This window comes from Leptonychotes weddellii, chromosome 3 (genome assembly GCF_054177405.1).
Source record: "Leptonychotes weddellii isolate Sample4059 chromosome 3, ASM5417740v2, whole genome shotgun sequence".
NCBI lineage: Eukaryota > Metazoa > Chordata > Mammalia > Carnivora > Phocidae > Leptonychotes > Leptonychotes weddellii.
This window is the reverse complement of record NC_138371.1, coordinates 14,710,701-14,728,192: the sequence shown is the minus strand read 5'-3', so window position 1 is coordinate 14,728,192 and position 17,492 is coordinate 14,710,701. Positions and strand designations below refer to the sequence as shown.

Below are 17,492 nucleotides of genomic sequence, written 5' to 3'. Positions count from 1 at the left end.
CACCAAGTACCAATGAACGGGCCCTAGGACGCTCAGACAGAATTCTTGGGATCTGGAGCTGGAGATCCAAAAGCTGAAGGATGTTCACCTTGGAATAGAAGAGGCCTGTTACACCTCTCAGAGAACTGAAGAACAAAAAATAGCCCAGAAATGCCAGGAGATTTTTTTTTTTTTTTTTAAGTCACTTGGCTATCAAGTGGCAGAAATAAAATGTGAATTCAGCCCAGTGTTATTTCTTGAAGAGCTTGATCATGAAGCTCTTGGGATTGTGGCTGGTGCTAAGGGATCTGAAAGCCTAAAAGAATAGAGGGTATCTCTGCTTTCTGATCCAGATTCTTTTCTTCATGCTTTATAATAATCAGTATATACGACAATCATTAGGCTAAGTCTTCAGAAGACTGGAGGAGATGCTCATAGCACTGACAAAGACTAGAAGGTCTTGGATATCGTGGGAAAAACGTTCTCCTATTTTTAACTCAGGGTCATGTGATGAATGAGAACCTTGGAGAAGTACAGATTTGGAGGGGAGTCAATGCCTCACTTCTTGCAGGCCTGAAGCAGCTGGTCATCTTAATGCTGATCTTCTTAAATCATTTAATAGCAATGGTGGTCTATTCCCTTTCGGATGGAACAGGTATGTAGGGATACTGAAACTTACACTAGTGAGGCCCAGTCTCCAAGTAGAAAAGTTCCTATTGAATTACAGGACTTGCAATATCCTTACCTCCTTTCTGAACTGATAAATGCTTCTTCCTTTTGCTCTTTCCAATGAAATAACTACCTCTTTCACAGGTGGTTCAATTCTATTCATTTTTTAAAACCCCTCTCAAAACATTCATCCGCATGCTTTGTAACCTGATCACTTTCTATTCGGGCCCTGTTTCTTTCTACTCGTGAAAGACTCAAAAAAGAGAAACTTTAAGAACTAAAACCAAATGAATTTCTTGCTGTAAAGCCTATAAGCACCTATAATACTTTATAAGTCAACTTAACACTACAGTGCGTGAAGAGCTGTCCTCGACTCCTTCTTGTTTTTTACTAACCCAGTGTTCCTTTCCCTTCCCCAAATATAGCTTCTAGTGACCATCATGTCTTCCCAAAGTCCATGTCATCTCTCTTCCTAAATGTTCAGGTCTAGCATCATCAAATAAGCACCTTTGCTCTTTCTTTGTTGTTGGTTTGTTTTTGTTGTTATTTTGGTTCTGTTTTTTTAAATTTGTTTTTCTTATGACTGTTCGAGGCCTGACAGGTGTTAGGCTCCTCAACATGGTGAGCAAAACCATCATACATCCTCCATTAACTGAGAAAGAAGCCACCCCGGTTGCAGAGAGCTGTGCAGTGGCCTCTGACAAATAGGCAGGAATTCCAGGGAGCCAGCCCTCGCCTGCCACCTCTAATGTATCCTTTCATACATCACTATTAAGCAAGCATGGCCGACCTGGAGCTCTCGGTCCCCGTCCTCTTCAAGCTGTTGGGGTTGCGGATGAGTTTGTCCAACATGTTGACAATCTGCCCGAATTTCGGCCTGTCACTCCGCTCCTTCTGCCAGCAGTCTAGCATCAGCTGATGGAGTGCAATGGGGCAGTCCATGGGAGGGGGTAGCCGATAGCCTTCCTCAATGGCTTTAATCACCTACCAAAGACAACAGAATGATATATAAGCTGCCAGGGAAGCTGTTGTTAGAGATCTACCCTCCTGACAGGCAAGTTCCCGGTACATTCAGTTGCCAGCAAGCTTGAGCATGAGAACAGCACCAATGTGTTCACAGAAGCCACTGCTGGACCTGAGTATTGCTGGCAACAGGGCAGGGAAGCCAGCTGCTGATACGCGGTGTTTTCAGATGGCAGGCAATTGCCAATCTGAAATTCTAAAGGGAAGATTAATCAATGTTCCCAAGTGGTTAGAACATAATCAGATCAACAACCTGGTGGTGGCCTGGCCCTAGGAGATCACATGGCAATGACCCTCCCCCTTCTCCTATCCAGCAGCAGCTAAACCCTCTTAGCAGAAGAGACTCTAACCTAGTGTTAAAGACCTTCCTTAAGAAGCATTAATAGTGGGGCGCCTGGGTGGCTCATATGGCTAAGCGACTGCCTTCGGCTCAGGTCATGATCCCAGGGTCCTGGGATCGAGCCCCGCATCAGGCTCCCTGCTCGGCGGGAAGCCTGCTTCTCCCTCTCCCACTCCCCCTGCTTGTGTTCTCTCTCTCACTGTGTCTCTCTCTGTCAAATAAATAAATAAAATCTTTAAAAAAAAAAAAAAGCATTAATAGTTTCGTCCAAGATGGAAGTCCCTTTGTATCATTTTAAGCCTCTGTCCTCTTGCTCAGACAGCTCATGGGTCAAATACAGGAGCCCACCTTCCAGACTTCCCAATCCAGAAGACACTACCACTCTCTAAAATAGCACGCTCCTCAAACCCTCCAGATGCCCAACCATTTTTATTTTTGGAAGACCACAACACACCAATACACCAATCCTATATCTCATCCTTGGTCTCAGTTGGCTGTCAATTGACCCTGTTAAAAAGTGTTAGTAAGGGGCGCCTGGGTGGCTCAGTCGTTAAGCATCTGCCTTCGGCTCAGGTCATAATCCCAGGGTCCTGGAATCAAACCCCGCATCGGACTCCCTGCTTGGCGGGGAGTCTGCTTCTCCCTCTCCCGCTCCCCCTGCTTGTGTTCCTGCTCTCGCTATCTCTCTCTCTCTGTCAAATAAATAAAATCTTAAAAAAAAAAGTGTTAGTAAGTAGATTTGAAAAAAGGTGTTAGCAAAGAAAATTAAACAAACAAACAAATTTTTTTTAGGGCATTCACATTTTGAAGGGGATCCTTACACAATTAAGGAAAGAAGTTATAATGGTAGATGGTAATTGTCTTATTGCCCAGAGTTCTCCCTGCTTAATAAGACATAAGCAGACCATTCAACAGTCTTTCTTCTCATTCTGATTTTTCTAATCTGTCTTCACAGGTATTATGGTATTTTTTCTTATTGGCATCTTGCTAAGCCCCCCTTCTTCAGGGCGTGAATCCCAGTAATGTAATATCGTATGACTCATGCCAAATTTAAGGAGGGGAATTATTTCATAACTTCTTGGCTACTCATCAGCAGTATTTATGGGGCTCCTATGAAATTCTGGATGTGCTTTTGTTTGTTTGGAGATTTTTTACAAGTTTTGTTTTAAATCAGTTTTGCTTTTTTTTTTTTTTTTTCTCTACCAAAATGGTAACTGTCAGTGAAACAACCAGAGCTGTACCCATCTCAATGACCACATTGGGTTCACCCTGCCAGGGGGTTTATTTACTGCCCAACAATTGGTCTTCAACAGAAAACAGTTCATTGGGTTGGATCCAGTTTCTGTGTATCAATATGACTATTGTCTTTTTAGCCAGCACACAGTTTAACCACCATCCTGTGACTTGTTAAGCCCTCTGATCCTTTTTCTCCCATGTATCTTTGCCAACATCCTGTTATATTAGTACTATTTACCACTCCTTCTAGTGTAGACGTCTATATGCTATCTTACTAAACATTATTCTATTTACTTCTAGCAATTACATTAAGTCAGTTTGATCTTCTGACTTTCTTTTATCTTTCCAGGTGCATGGTGTTGACTCTAGACTTGATGAAAACATTTTACATTGAATTGATGAGAATGAGAGCAATATTGGGCTAAAGCCAGGGTAACACAATTTGTTATGAACCCTCAGACTGCTTAGTACTCTTTCATTAGCTCACTCTCCACTGCCAGCTTGGAAGATGGCTTGTGGGTTAACAAAGCATATTTTCTCAGTTTGCTGCTGAATGTTTTGGGGGTGAGGGGGCTGAAGAGCAAAACAAACAAAAAACTTGGTAAGTCTGCCACATTTTCAATAGCTATTTTGATTCTATTCACCATATGCCAAATGAATTCTGATGAAAGTAATTCCCCGGTTCCATTTCCTATTGATCCCTGTTCTACAAAGAACCCAACAGAGACAAATACATGTGAATGACTGATCAATATTATTTGGGGGAGAGAAATGGCTTCAGATGTTCTTCATGGACGCAGCCAGACAACTGAAAGTTTAAAACAATAAAAACTGTTTTCATAGAATACAGAACGGTCAAAACTGCAGGCCTGAAAATATTTAGGGTAGGAAAATGGACATCATCTTTAGATCCTCTGCTTTTATGAGCATTTGGTCATGACTCTCAACTAAATAAGGTTTAAGTATCAAATCATTAAATGAGCAAACGTATGCACTACTTGCTCGTGTAGGTTGTTTTTGTCCCTCTGAAAGTCTCTAATCTGAAACCAAATGTTGCTACAAGATAGGACCTGGAAGGTGTCTGTGACACAATCACACCCAAACAATAGATTACATACCACTCACCTCTATAGTTGTTTTTTTTTTTTTTCCCAGCCTGCAATTACCTATCAGTTATGCTAGCTGCTGGCTTTCTTCCTATCTGCTATGAACCTTTCTTTGTAACATGCAGATAACACAATGTCGACACTATCATTCCTCTTAATCTGGCTAGAGAATTCTTTTTTGCCCCACTAGACACAGAGTGCATTAGCTTCTCTAGAGCTCTGAACAGTCTTTTATTGATAAGGCAACCAGCATCCTATTTCTTGAATGCACCTGGTTCTTCATTTAATTGTCAAGACTTTGCAACTTCCTGTTGGTCCAGGACAAGGCAGATGGGCAGGGGGCATTCCACCTCAGAGAGAATTTTGTAAAAGAAGATTTTTTCCAAACTATAATTTTTATCATTGATGAATTAAATACCATGCCTTTGTAAACACTCTCTGCTAATATTTTACTTCACACGTATAAGTAACTAACAAGTGTTCTGGGAGGACTCCCTGGTCTAAGATTTTTGTTTTTGTTTTTTTCCCCTTTTGCACTGGAGATGTTTGTAATTAAATTCTATTACTCTGGAATCTTATTAGTGTCATTATTGAATGCTCTTCTGAAATTGCAGGCATTGTGGATACTCCCTTACAAAGTAGTCCAGATGGTACATTTAAAGGGATGTGCATAATTTACAAAGGGTCATTTAGTGAAGCTTTATTTTAGAGTCCTCAAGGGGCAAGCTCTAATTACAACTATGCCAGCTTTAAAATATTCACTAGTTTTCTCCCAATAAACTTTTGGTGTCAATTTTTTCACATGTGAAATTTGTGTTTTTCATATACCCTTGTATTTTATTAAGATTCAAAGTTGAATTTTGTTTCAGTATGGATTTGAGCATTAATCAAGTAAAATACCGTTCCTTATCACTCATCTATCCACCTATGCATCTATCTATAAATCTATTGAATCTGTCTTCCATACTATCCCATTTAAGCTATGTAATTTCAGGCTGTGAAATCCATGACCATAAGGTTTAACTAGATTACTACATGCATTTGTGTTGAGAATCTTGCATTTCGTGTATCATTTCAAGCTCAGCCCTCACTCCATCATACGCTGATGTAATCCTTCCTGAATCTCAATGCAAAGACATATATTTTAGAACATAAAGACTCACATCTTGATTGGACATATCCCAATAGGGTCTCTCTCCATACGACATCACTTCCCACATAACGATTCCATAGCTCCATACATCACTCGCTGATGTGAATTTACGATAGGCAATTGCTTCTGGCGCGGTCCACCGGATAGGAATCTTGCCACCCTGTGAACATTCAAGCCATAAGTTATTCCCTAAGTACATCACTGATGTGCCATTTCAGTCACTGAACGTTGTTACTGTTTGCCAAGCAGGACAACAGCATTCCTGAGATAGCTCTCCAAACAACAGTAAGAGACTTGTTTATTTTAACTAGTCTTCTAGATTGAGATACTTCTCCTCATATGTTTTCTTTAGTCACAGGGAAGTGAATAAGTAATCTGTTTATTTATTTTTAAAACGTCTACCTATTACCTGAGCTCTGCTTCAGGCAATATTGGAGAAGAAAGGGAATCTCGGCTTTTACAAAATGCATATGTCATCATGGTATATCAATGGATGCGCAGTGGGTACTCATTTTGACTTCCTGTTGGATTCTTTCACTCAGCAACACAGAGGCAATATTTAATACTGCTTCTGAAATCATGAACTACGGAAGTTAAATATGAAAATTTCTATCCACCACACTGTGATCCTACTTTTATATAGCATGAGAAACATGTTTAACATGGTTAGAAGATAATACATTACATAGGCTCTTAGCAAAAGCCAAATACCAGATGTTAGAGCTGTTACTGTCTTTAATGGAGTGAGGGCACCTGCAAAAATGGTAAAGCAATTGAATATTACTCAGGAAAAGTTTAAAATGCTGTTTTCTTGTTTTGTTTTTTTTGCCTCAAATATCTATTGTTTGATTATGCTTATGTGAAAGGTAAACACCTTTAATTGAGTTTCAAATTTCTTAAGGTTTCATCTGGGGAAATTAATTTAACTTGAATTCAGACCCTCAAGCTGTTCAAGAGAACATCATTTGAAAGTTTGCTTTACTAAGGCTACTAAACAAGACAATAAATTGTATTAGAAATTTCACTGATTCACTGGAGTTTACTCTGAAAACCCAGTGTCTTACATTTCTATTTGTTCCATACAAAAGGATGCTTGTGCTGCCTTCTACCTTCCTTAACTATTTGGCTAAGGTTTTAGCTGTGTAAATGCATCATTCTAGAAGCCTCCTTTTAACTTTCCTTTCTCCAAATACTGGAAAAAGAATTAAAGATCTTTAGCATTCACAAAGATGCATTCTTTCCTAAGTGAATGGACTTAGAATTCAAAAGTGGATATATGTGTAAGAATCAAAACTAGAGCCAAAGAAACTGAACCCTACAAGGAAAAAAAAAAAATAACCAAACAACCAAACAAACAAAAAACAGTGCTTAGGATTGCTAATGCAAAATGAGCATCAAAGGAGGAAAATGGCTGGTAACTGTCTGCTTCCCATTGATTTCAGCAGTGCCAGCCCTAATGGCCAATAACTTTTATGATTCTGTTTATTCCATTAGTATCTTATATTCAGATTGTCCAGCTAAGATAGCATAGCCATTAACTGTATACTGATAACTCTTAACTGTGCCCTAATCCAGCTTATCTACCAGTAGTAAAATGAAGGCCATTAGATACTAAAAATCCTTGCATAGTGTTAATGTTTTATAAATCCTGTATCTACATTCTCAGATTCAGTAGCCAACCAACTAGGAACATGGCTCTGTCTTGTTTAAAATAAGAAAATGTTTTAATAATAAAAAAGAACCAAGGAGGAAATCTAAAACAGGAGAGAAGGAAGGAAGGGAAGAAAAATTAAGTGTAAAAGATGCAGTAAGTAGAGCTCTAGTTTGCAGTTTTTAAAGCAGTCACACATCTTGAGGCAGTTTCAAAACCCCTCAGAAACATGGCTTAAAAATGAACGCGTGGAAATGAAGAGGCTCTGAATGATGAGGAAACTTACAAAATCACAAAGGGCTTAAACATCAAAGTGAGAAAAGAGGAACAGTTTTTATCAGAGTCAAAACCCAGAGGTCGTAAATCCTCCTTACCCTGGTGGTGTAAGCGGCTTCCGGATCATCCTCAAGCACTCGTGACATGCCAAAATCAGACACTTTGCAGACCAAGTTGCTATTTACCAGAATATTCCGTGCAGCTAGATCTCGATGCACATAGCTCATATCAGATAAGTACTTCATCCCGGACCCGATGCCACGAAGCATGCCCACCAGCTGAATGACAGTAAATCTGCCATCATTCTTCTGCATAGGAAAGGAATGAGAAACAATCTCATTAGCATTAGGCCAAATTAATTTTCACCAAGCATTTATTACTTGGATCTTTTTTGATATCTGTATCAAGTATGCAATGAAACTCAACATCATTTCCGGGCCTTTCTGATCGAAGTCACTAATTCTTTAGTAGAGTGTATCCCAGGAACTGGGTTTGCTTCCTGTGGTAGATGGAAATTATCCAACTCTAATGAATCTATGGCTCAAACAGCCCTACAATGCAAGAATAAATCTAATACTACCTTCATTGAACATGGATTATTTAATAGCCTTTAAAAATCACATCATTCTCTATGTCTCCTCTTCTTCCCTAGCCCCATTAAAAAAGTCCATGAATACAACCAAACAGAATGGACACAAGGAGTCTGTTAGAGTCTTCTAAATACCAACATTCTTGGATTTAATATAAAGTAGTCACGTACCCTGAGGAATGCATCCAAGGAGCCATTCTCCATGTACTCTGTTATGATCATTACTGGTTTACCTAGAGTTTTCAGAAAGAAAAACACAAAACCCTTGATGAGCACTGCAGTTAATGAGATAAAAATGGGCTGTGCACAATTTTACTGCCAAGACACCTGTCTTGCGTGATCTAATTTAATTAAAACAAGCCAAGCTTATGCCTCAGCTGTGGGGAGCTAGGAATGAAATATTAAAAGGACGGGTAGGTTTAAATTCCATCTGGAAGGTTAACCCTTTGGGTGGCTTGTTGACAAGGTCTTTAACTAAAGTGGCCTCCGGTATCCAGGGAGCACATGAACGGATAATTGCTCTCTCAAGCAAAAGGGGAAGAAGATAAATGGGCAGGCCTGTGTAAAGGCGAAAAAAATCTTTAGGATAATTAATTTATTTTGTCCCCAGAAGAGCCACTTGTGTGATGCTAAAGCAATCAATGGACAGAGAAACTTTTTTACTTATTTAGAGAAACCCAAGTTTCTGGGAGCAGTAACTACGCCGAATACGTCATGACTCAGACACATCTTACAGCTCAAGCCTGCACAATATTAACCGCCCCCTCCCCCCACCTCCGCCCGCCTGCCTTGCTCAGGTCAGGAGCTGTATCCTTGCTTTTCCCTTTCCTTTCTATAAAAAAAACTTAATTCTATTTACTTCCTTAAGCTGACAACCTCAGTAACAACAAACAACAAAATTCAGAGAAAAGGTTCAGTAAATTATTTCATCTGAGAAAGTTAATTCAGTACTAGAACATTCTTGCTCCCCCTCACCTGTTCCCCCCACCCCCATAAAGAGAACAAATTATTTTAAGATTTGGGAGAAGTGAGGGGAAACAATCCTCTCATTTCACTTTGGTGTTCTGAGGAACTTAGGAAATAAGAACCATTCTTTAGTTTCTTAATTGCTGGCAATGGCCTCAAGGTCTGATATTCCTTCTTTCTAAATGGTATTTGTGGGAGGGGTGGAGGTGGGAACGTAAATCCTCCATATTTTACTAAAGGATGGGTTAAAGCAAAGAGAACATAAAAGATTCCCTGGGAGGAAAATAAAATGCTAGTTTGATAAATGAAAAATATTCACTTTCATTGCTGTACTTGTGGAATGTTTGGACTTAGACATTCAGTCGGGAAAAATGGACTAGGATATGCCACTGCTGAAAAGTTCCTGTAATTATTCTAAACTAATACCTTTCCCACCCAGAACAGACCCTCTTCTGATGTGGGGGAGAGGGGAAATGTCTTCATTTCAGAGGGAAAAATTAGGAAGAGCAGAAGTTTTCCATTTCAAAGCCGTCCAAGTTACCTTTCTTTTTTTTCCCCACTGTGTGTTTGGTGCCATGTCTAAGAAATCTTTCCAAGGTAAAACTTTTGGATGAGGAAACAATACCATGGAGACTTTATTTTCAGTGACGAACGAAAACTCGCAGAAAAACCGGAAAGTTCAGTGTAGATCAAAGGATGAACAAAAACCACTTCCGGTCTCTCCCCTTGGATGGAGGGAGTGGTCTCTCTACACCTTTTCTGTCCTCCCTCAATATAATACATCAGCAGTCTGTTTTAGATTCTTTTACCCTCTACATCTGTGGCCACAGACAGAGCAAATGCATCTAAATGAGTTTTAATGAACCCGCCTCAATCAAAAGATACTTTGTCAACTAATGAGAAAGGTTGACTCTCTTGCATTAACACCTACTCCAATTTCACCAGATCCCTCTGGAGGTGTGGATAAGAGAGTAGAAGATCCAAAAGATGAGGGGGGGGCGGGGGGAGTAGTGGAGAGAATTTATAGTCTCCCCGTCAATTAAAAAAGTTACTCAAGTAACTGCTGGTAATGAATTCACACGCTTCCACGTCACCTTTGCGCCCTCACACCTCCCTCCTCTGACGTTTGGCACCATCTTTGTAATTTTTCTGCATTCCTTCTTCTGTTTATTAAAAGTATCCATTTGTCAGAATCTTTATGAGCTCTCCAAGAGAAATAAAGATGAATGTCTCCATAAGCAGAGGGGCTTATAAAATGGGTCTCAGCTGGGCTCATGGATGGATGTGGCTCTCCCCCTGCAACAGGCAGGGGTGCAGTGGGGAAGGCCAGAGTGGGGGGAGGGGGACAATTCCTCTGGTGGAAATTTTAAATCATTTTAATTCAGTGACAACTGCATTATGCAAATGAATCCAGTCGTTTATAACAGTTACAGCTGTAACAGCTACGGGTTTTAGAGGCGCGGTGGGACTTTAATACAAAGATCCCCTGTTTCTTCTCTCTTCTGCAGAGGTGCTATATGAAAATCACTGTCTGCAGCAGGAAAAACACCCCAAGCTGAACAGAGCCTCCTTTTGAGAAAATGGACCTGCAGAAGTATTTAAACAGAATGTTATCTTTCAATTAAAGTAGTGAAAGACTCTGGGCAGCCCTGAAGGCCACGGGCAACAGAAAAATATCCTGTCTGTAAAACTAATCTTAAAAAGCAAATAGAGCTATTCTATGCTAATTATAGCCTTCACCTTAGGTAGAAAATTATCAAGGTTCCGTTTTTGAAGGATTCTGAAGATGGGGAAAGATGTTCTTCTTAGGACATAATAATACCAGTTAACACTTAGGGGAAGTTTTCTGTTGTTTAAATTTGCCAAGCATTATGCTAAATACGGGAAATATTTCATCCAAAATAACCTTCTGAGGCAAGTTCTATTTTTATCTCTATTGTACAGATGAGGAAACTGACAGTTTGAGCAACTAGTCAAGACCTCGTGCCGTGTGAGCAGAAGTGCTGACGGGCACGTCTCTGGTCATGGGGCCAAGGAGTCTCCAAGTCTGGTCCTAAGGAACCGCAGCTTTGGTTTATCTTCCCACTCTTTAGAAATGTGAACTCACCGCCCCACCCCACCTGCTGAATCAAACCTGAGGATGTGGCCCAGGAAGCCATTTTAACAAGTTTTCCAGAATTCCGATATATGTTCGAGGACCTCTGAATGAACGTACACTTTCTCTCACTTTTCAGTAACCTCCTTATTTTCTCTTAGTAAAGGTCATGGACTCTTGTGTCTCATTTCCCCTCTCTGCTCCAGACCGCGTGTCCAAAGTTGACTCGTTAACCTCCCCTCCCCTCTCCACCGTCCCCGCCCCCAGTTCACCCACTCTGCACATGCTGATTGAGGATACTTCTCACAGGCACCTTGAATCAAGTCAGAGGAACCCTGGCCTTCCTGGAGACATAGCCCGGGGCTTACAAGATCCTTGACTTGTAGTCAAGTAGTAGGTACCGCAGCTCCTGGAACAGAGCCATGTTCAATAGCAAGGGCTTCAGCTAAACTGTCCATGTGGTGCTTTATAAATTGGTCTTAGCCAGCCTTACAGATGTATTCAGGGTTTGCTTCACAAAATGCATCTGTTGAGCTGTGTCGTATTTTAACTGAAGCGTGGTTCACAGGCTCAGCGAATGCTAATGGGCTAAAAAAAGGGAAGGTTCATCCAGGTGTTACTGTAAATAGGTGCTGAACAGCAATAGCCATAAATCAGGCAGAGCAGACAAGCAAATCGCCCAATATAATAAAGATTTCCAAGATTCACTCCCTGCATCTGGAGCTGAAGCTTCAAGCACAAGGTGTGGCGAGGTTTTGTTGTGGTTTATATGAAAAGTACTTAAATTTTATTTTGCTTACCATCTGCTTGCGCCTACCCTGTGACAATCAGTTTGGTCTAGCAAAGGTTTGAAAGATGGCGAGGCATACCAAAAATCTGCAATATTAATTTCCCTAAAATCTCACACAAGCTGCCTTGGAAATAGGGAATCAGCCTAAACCGTAGACCCATTGAGAGCTGACTACAAGATTAATGACTTGTCCTGCACTGATTTCCTCCTATTAGCAATCAGTGGGTCTGCTCCATCTGTCATTTCCCTGGAAAGAAAATGTGTGTGTCTAATTTGCCAGTAACTTCTAACTTGGCTTTGTAAAGGGAGCGACCCACGTACATTTGGTGACAACGCCTTCCAAGTGAATTATGTTCGGGTGGTCAAACTGTCCCATGATGCTGGCCTCACTCAGGAAGTCTCTCCTCTGTTTGTCTGTATAACCAGCTTTCAGGGTCTTGATGGCCACACAGATCTCTCTCTTGCCAGGCACTTTGAGACGCCCACTGCATACTTCACCAAATTCACCTTTGGGAGAGAAAATGAATCAACTATGGACCAGAAGCACATTCAAGATGAAAGAGTAATAGCTAACATTTGTTGAGTGCTTCTTATATGCTGGGCACTGTGTTAATGTTTTACATAGATCAAGGAAATTTTATGTACACCGATATTTACATATATACACGTATATACAATACATTCATACACATTTGTATAATCTACATATGTATAGTTAATATCTACAAAGAAAATAGGCTTAATCGAGAGACATTCAGATACTTACCAACTCCTATGACTTTTTCAATCTTAATGCAGGACGCGTCGATTTCTTTGGCAAATTCTCGAACCGCTTGGTTGGGATCTTCATATGTAAAGGGATCCACGTAAGTTCTAACACCTAAGCAATAAACATGTGATAGGATGGCTGAACACTTCTCAAAAACCACCAATAAACTTAAGTTGTCCAGGTCTAAAAATACTCAGTACAAAAAGTGTTCTTGGCATGACAAAAATACTTAGCATAGACATACGAAAATGTTTAAGTTCTTGCTCTGGTTTTCATTAGTGGGTGAACAAAGAATTGTTAGCTACTTAAGAGGCTACAGATCTACTGACTTCCTGGAATGTCTTCACACTTCAAGGATGAAATCTGAGAAACAGCCCATCCCATGGAGGAAAAGAGAGTCTCTACAAGACAACTGGGAAGGTGTTGGCTGAATACCGTTTGTCCAGATCAGTTGCTCATTTCCTACCCACCATCTCCAGCTATCCTTTCTTGGGAAGATAACTGGAACTTTCTTTCTGAACTGGCCATGTCTACATGGTGCCCCATTTTGCCCAATATCTGGACCAATTAAGCATGTGACCAGTAATTAACAAATGAAGATTAAAGCTAGGTTAAAATAGACAAGAGGGATAAAACCAGCTAGCTGACTGGAGAATATAAACTCTGTATTGGATCTGCACTTTTATTCTGCTTTAAAAAGAAGGTGCTATTAGTAAAGACATTGAAGTTCATCTGGCAGATTCAGCTGAAGAAAATGTTGTTGCCTCATTGTGAATGGTTTGAATACCAGGAAGTGTAATTCAGCCAAATGCCACAGTCAACTTGCAGCCTAAATTCAGAATGTGAGCTCTGAGCCCAGAGATGTCTGGGACAAGAAGCATTAGTAATTACTGGGAACTCTCCTTTCCCTACTAGAGCTCCTAGGGCTTTGGGGCAGAGAGAGGGTACAGGGCGCTAGTTGACCTAATCCCTGATTTTCCAGAACTGTCAGTCTTCTCCTCATCTCAAAAAAAAAAAAAGTCATTTGTTTTTAAAAATATATACCACATGCAAATTTTAAAAATATGGTTTTGAAAAGAAAACAAGGTGAATAAATGGAAGGTTGTCAGATATCCCATATCCTTTATCACTTTATATGCTGTAGCCAAGAAACTCTTTCTCAAGATGATTCTTCCTACCCCTGGTCTCTCTCTTCCTTCTATCTCCCTGTGCTGTCCAATAGGGTAGCTATTACCCATAAGTTGCTATTTAAGTATCAGTTAGTTAAAATTAAATAAATTTAAAATTTACTTTCTCATTCACACTTGCTACTTTTCAAATAATAGTGCATGTGGCTCTTGGCTAATGTACTGGATGATGCAGACAGAGACCACCACCATCTCAGAAGGTTCTACTGGATGATGCTCTAGGAGAGGCATCAACCACTGTCCATTTAAGAGTCTTCTATCTTGCTCAAGTCTTCTAGGGCTGGTTCTCAAATATTTTCTTTGACCCCCAAATAACCAGAGTACACTGAAGAAATATTAGGAGTCCTGAATGCCATAGCAAATATTCTTGGGGTTGGAGCAATTACTGTTTATTCCTGGAAGTTCTTTTCTTCCACCCAAATTTTATCTTGTAACACAAGAAAAACTGACCTGTAAAGCCTTGTCACCCACCTACAAAAATGAGCCAGCAAGACCAATACTTTTCAGGGTGGAGAATAAAATAAGGGAAAAGAAGACTCTAAAGGAGTTTCCCCAACCCCCATCTTTAGTCTCACTTGAAACAATCCCAAATCACTTATTTTGGTTGGATACCCTTAAGTCCACTATTTAGAAAATTCCATGGGAGGACTATAATATTAATAGTCACGTGAATTTAATTTAGGCATTTCTAAACTGAAAACATGAGACATGCTCTAAAAATAAAATTATTTTTAATCCAATTTTTGTACCTTGATTCAAATGTTTCTCTTCATCTGCTTCTTGTTTAGCTTTACTGTATTTACTCCGTCTATTAAAAATTAAAAAAAAAAAACCACACAATTATTTTCAAAAGTTGTATGCCTTAAGTTCTTTGCTACCATATTATAAGTCAGGCAAATACACTGTGCACATTTCACAGATGAGTAAACTGAGATTTATGGGAAGTAAAATAATAAGGTGAATAACTGTCACTTTGGTGGCGAATGATGTTTCAAGCACAAGTGGTCAGAACCCAGGGTCTCTGCTCTTAACCACAATACTAAACTGAGGTGATAAAGCAAGTATTTTGTAACATAATTTCAAATCTCAAGAATAAATTTATCTTACTGAAGACGGACTGGCTAATTTTCCCATACATATTCTGAATTAAAGTAAGTTTCCATGGGTGAATTCTGCAGAAATCAAATGGCAACAGTATTCACTTCCTGGTATTGATAGGTAACAGTCCTGTTGCTATAACCACAGTAACCACTACCACAAAAGACTCATTATCATATTAGATGATATTCTTTGTTTTTTTAAAGATTTATTTATTTGAGAGAGAGAGAATGAGAGAGAGCACATGAGAGGAGGGAGGGTCAGAGGGAGAAGCAAACTCCCTGCCGAGCAGGGAGCCCGATGCGGGACTCGATCCAGGGACTCCAGGATCATGACCTGAGCCAAAGGCAAGTCACTTAACCAACTGAGCCACCCAGGCGCCCTAGATGATATTCTTAAAACAATAGTTTTGTGATTATTGGTTTCAGCTGCTGTTTACAAACTCCTAAGTTATTAATGAAAATTTAAAAGGTAAATATTTGCTTTTTACTGGATTACGTTCCTTAAGAGTTCGCAGAAAACTTGCAAGAGTAAAAATGAGAAGTTTCCATTTGTAGCTGAATTCTCTTTCCAAAGAAATGGTGTATGGTCTCACCATTGGCATTCTGTTCTAAATGTCATAAAGAAATGAGATTTGGGTGGAGGGGCGGGGCGCACGCCTGGATGGCTGAGTTGGCTAAGCGCGTTCGACTCCTGATTTCATCTCAGGTCATGATCTCGGGGTTGTGAGATCGAGCCTGTTGTCAGGTTCCATGCTCACTGAGGAGTCTGCTTAAGATTCTCTCTCTGCTGGGGTGCCTGGGTGGCTCAGATGGTTAAGCATCTGCCTTCGGCTCGGGTCATGATCCCAGGGTCCTGGGGTCGAGCCCCATGTCCGGCTCCTGGCTCAGCGGGGAGCCTGCTTCTTCCTCTGCCTCTCCCCCTGCTCGTGCTCTCTCTCTCTCTCTCTCTGTATCCCTGCGTCTCGAGTGAATAAATAAAATCTTTAAAAAAAAAAGAAAGATCTCTCTCTGCCTCTCCCTCTGTCCCTCTGTCCCTCACCCTCTCTGGAGAAAAAAAAGGAAAGAAATGAGATTTGGGTATTGTAAGAGTCTTGGGAATCAGAAATCTTGAATATATATAAATCTTAAATCAATAATCTTGATGCATATATATATGTGAATCGAAAAATCAACTCAGTTGGTACTACAGCTTTCTAAAGTTTAGGAAGATGGGGCCAAATAAGTGAATAAAATGTGTACATTTATGTTTCTGTCCAAAATGTAAAGTTCACATTGGCATTCCTCTCGGGTTTTCTAGGAGCTTCAAAGACGAGGTAAACCAAGACTCTTGCAGATGAGGAAGCTGACCCAAGATCCCCTCCAGGCCACACAGCATCTTGACAGTGCGGCCCCATCAGATTCTGGAAACCTGAACCCCTGAACTCCGAACAAGCAGAGAAGGGTGGGATGACCGTGTAGAAGAGAGAACAGCAGAGAAGCGGACGGGGCCGTTAGGGGCGACCAGAGAGGAGCCCCAGCGCCATACCCACATCCCGCCGGACTGTCTGCAGATGACCCTCCATGGGTATCATTGCCCCGCAAGTAATAATACCTTGCACTTTCACACTGCATTTAACTTTCCAAGGTGCTCTGGACACATTATCGTGCCCTCCCCCGACTGTTTACGAAGCAGGAACCAGCTTGGTTGTGATTCAGTCACTCGAGTTAACCGCCAAGTGTGTGGAATGCAGTCCCAAATAATAGCTTGCCTTTTTACTTTGCTTTTAACTTTTTAAAGAGCCATCCTGTCTTTTATTTAACTACATCTTCCCAGCAAGCCCAGGGAAGTAGGCAGACAGACACACACTCAGTTCCACCGTACATGTGAGGCAGGGGGCCCGCGGCTGCCCCACGACACTCTTAGCAAGGAGAGGAGTGCGCCTGCCCCGATCTGCTCGCGATCTCACATGCCTCTCATAGTACAGATGAACTTACCCCAAGATCTCTGATGAGATTATTATAAGTAATACTACATTTTATATCATTGAATCAACTTAAACTGGATGCCGCTGCTTTCAGAATCCACTGGTTCATCAAAGAAACGAAACACGTTGAAATATCCTGAAATCAAACCTTTGTCTGAAAGATGTAGTCCCCTCCACCCCTCCCCATCCCCTTCCCCTTGTAAAGGAAATATAAGAGTGTAAGGTCAGGAACTATGAAAACAAGATTTTATGTCAGGGAAACGCGTGGCTGGGTCCCAGGGGTGTGATAGGGTCCTGCCAGCCTGAGCGATTGTATCTTATCAGAGCTCCTAAGAGCATTATCTAAAATTACAAGTATATCTCTTGAACCACTTTAGATCTCCAATACTGATTTGAACGTCTCTCCTTTAGAGAAGCGAAACAATGCATTGAGCAGGAGAGCTTTGGTACCAACTTTAAAATGCCATCCAGTTTGTCAAAGACCCTGTAATATACCAATAGAAACCAGGGCCTCCGGCCTCCAGCTGCCCAGGAGGGCAGTTATCTGTCATCCATTAAATATGCGTGAAGCCAGAGGAAATGCAAAATGGCAGGGATCA

General features: G+C 40.8%; 1 protein-coding gene across 4 annotated transcripts in view; it reads right to left on the bottom strand.

Annotated features, from left to right (window-relative positions):
* EPHA4 (EPH receptor A4) overlaps nucleotides 1-17,492 on the bottom strand; it is a 136,480-nt gene that overhangs the window by 10,034 nt on the left and 108,954 nt on the right. For all 4 annotated transcript variants that reach the window (XM_081813513.1, XM_081813512.1, XM_031039309.2 and 1 more), the window contains exons 9-15: nucleotides 14,579-14,637; nucleotides 12,640-12,753; nucleotides 12,195-12,380; nucleotides 8,194-8,255; nucleotides 7,532-7,741; nucleotides 5,517-5,666; nucleotides 1,439-1,632 (exon numbers count right to left, since the gene is read on the bottom strand). In XM_081813513.1, the coding sequence (XP_081669639.1) occupies nucleotides 1,439-1,632; nucleotides 5,517-5,666; nucleotides 7,532-7,741; nucleotides 8,194-8,255; nucleotides 12,195-12,380; nucleotides 12,640-12,753; nucleotides 14,579-14,637 (975 nt within the window). The remainder of the gene's footprint in view (nucleotides 1-1,438; nucleotides 1,633-5,516; nucleotides 5,667-7,531; nucleotides 7,742-8,193; nucleotides 8,256-12,194; nucleotides 12,381-12,639; nucleotides 12,754-14,578; nucleotides 14,638-17,492) is intronic.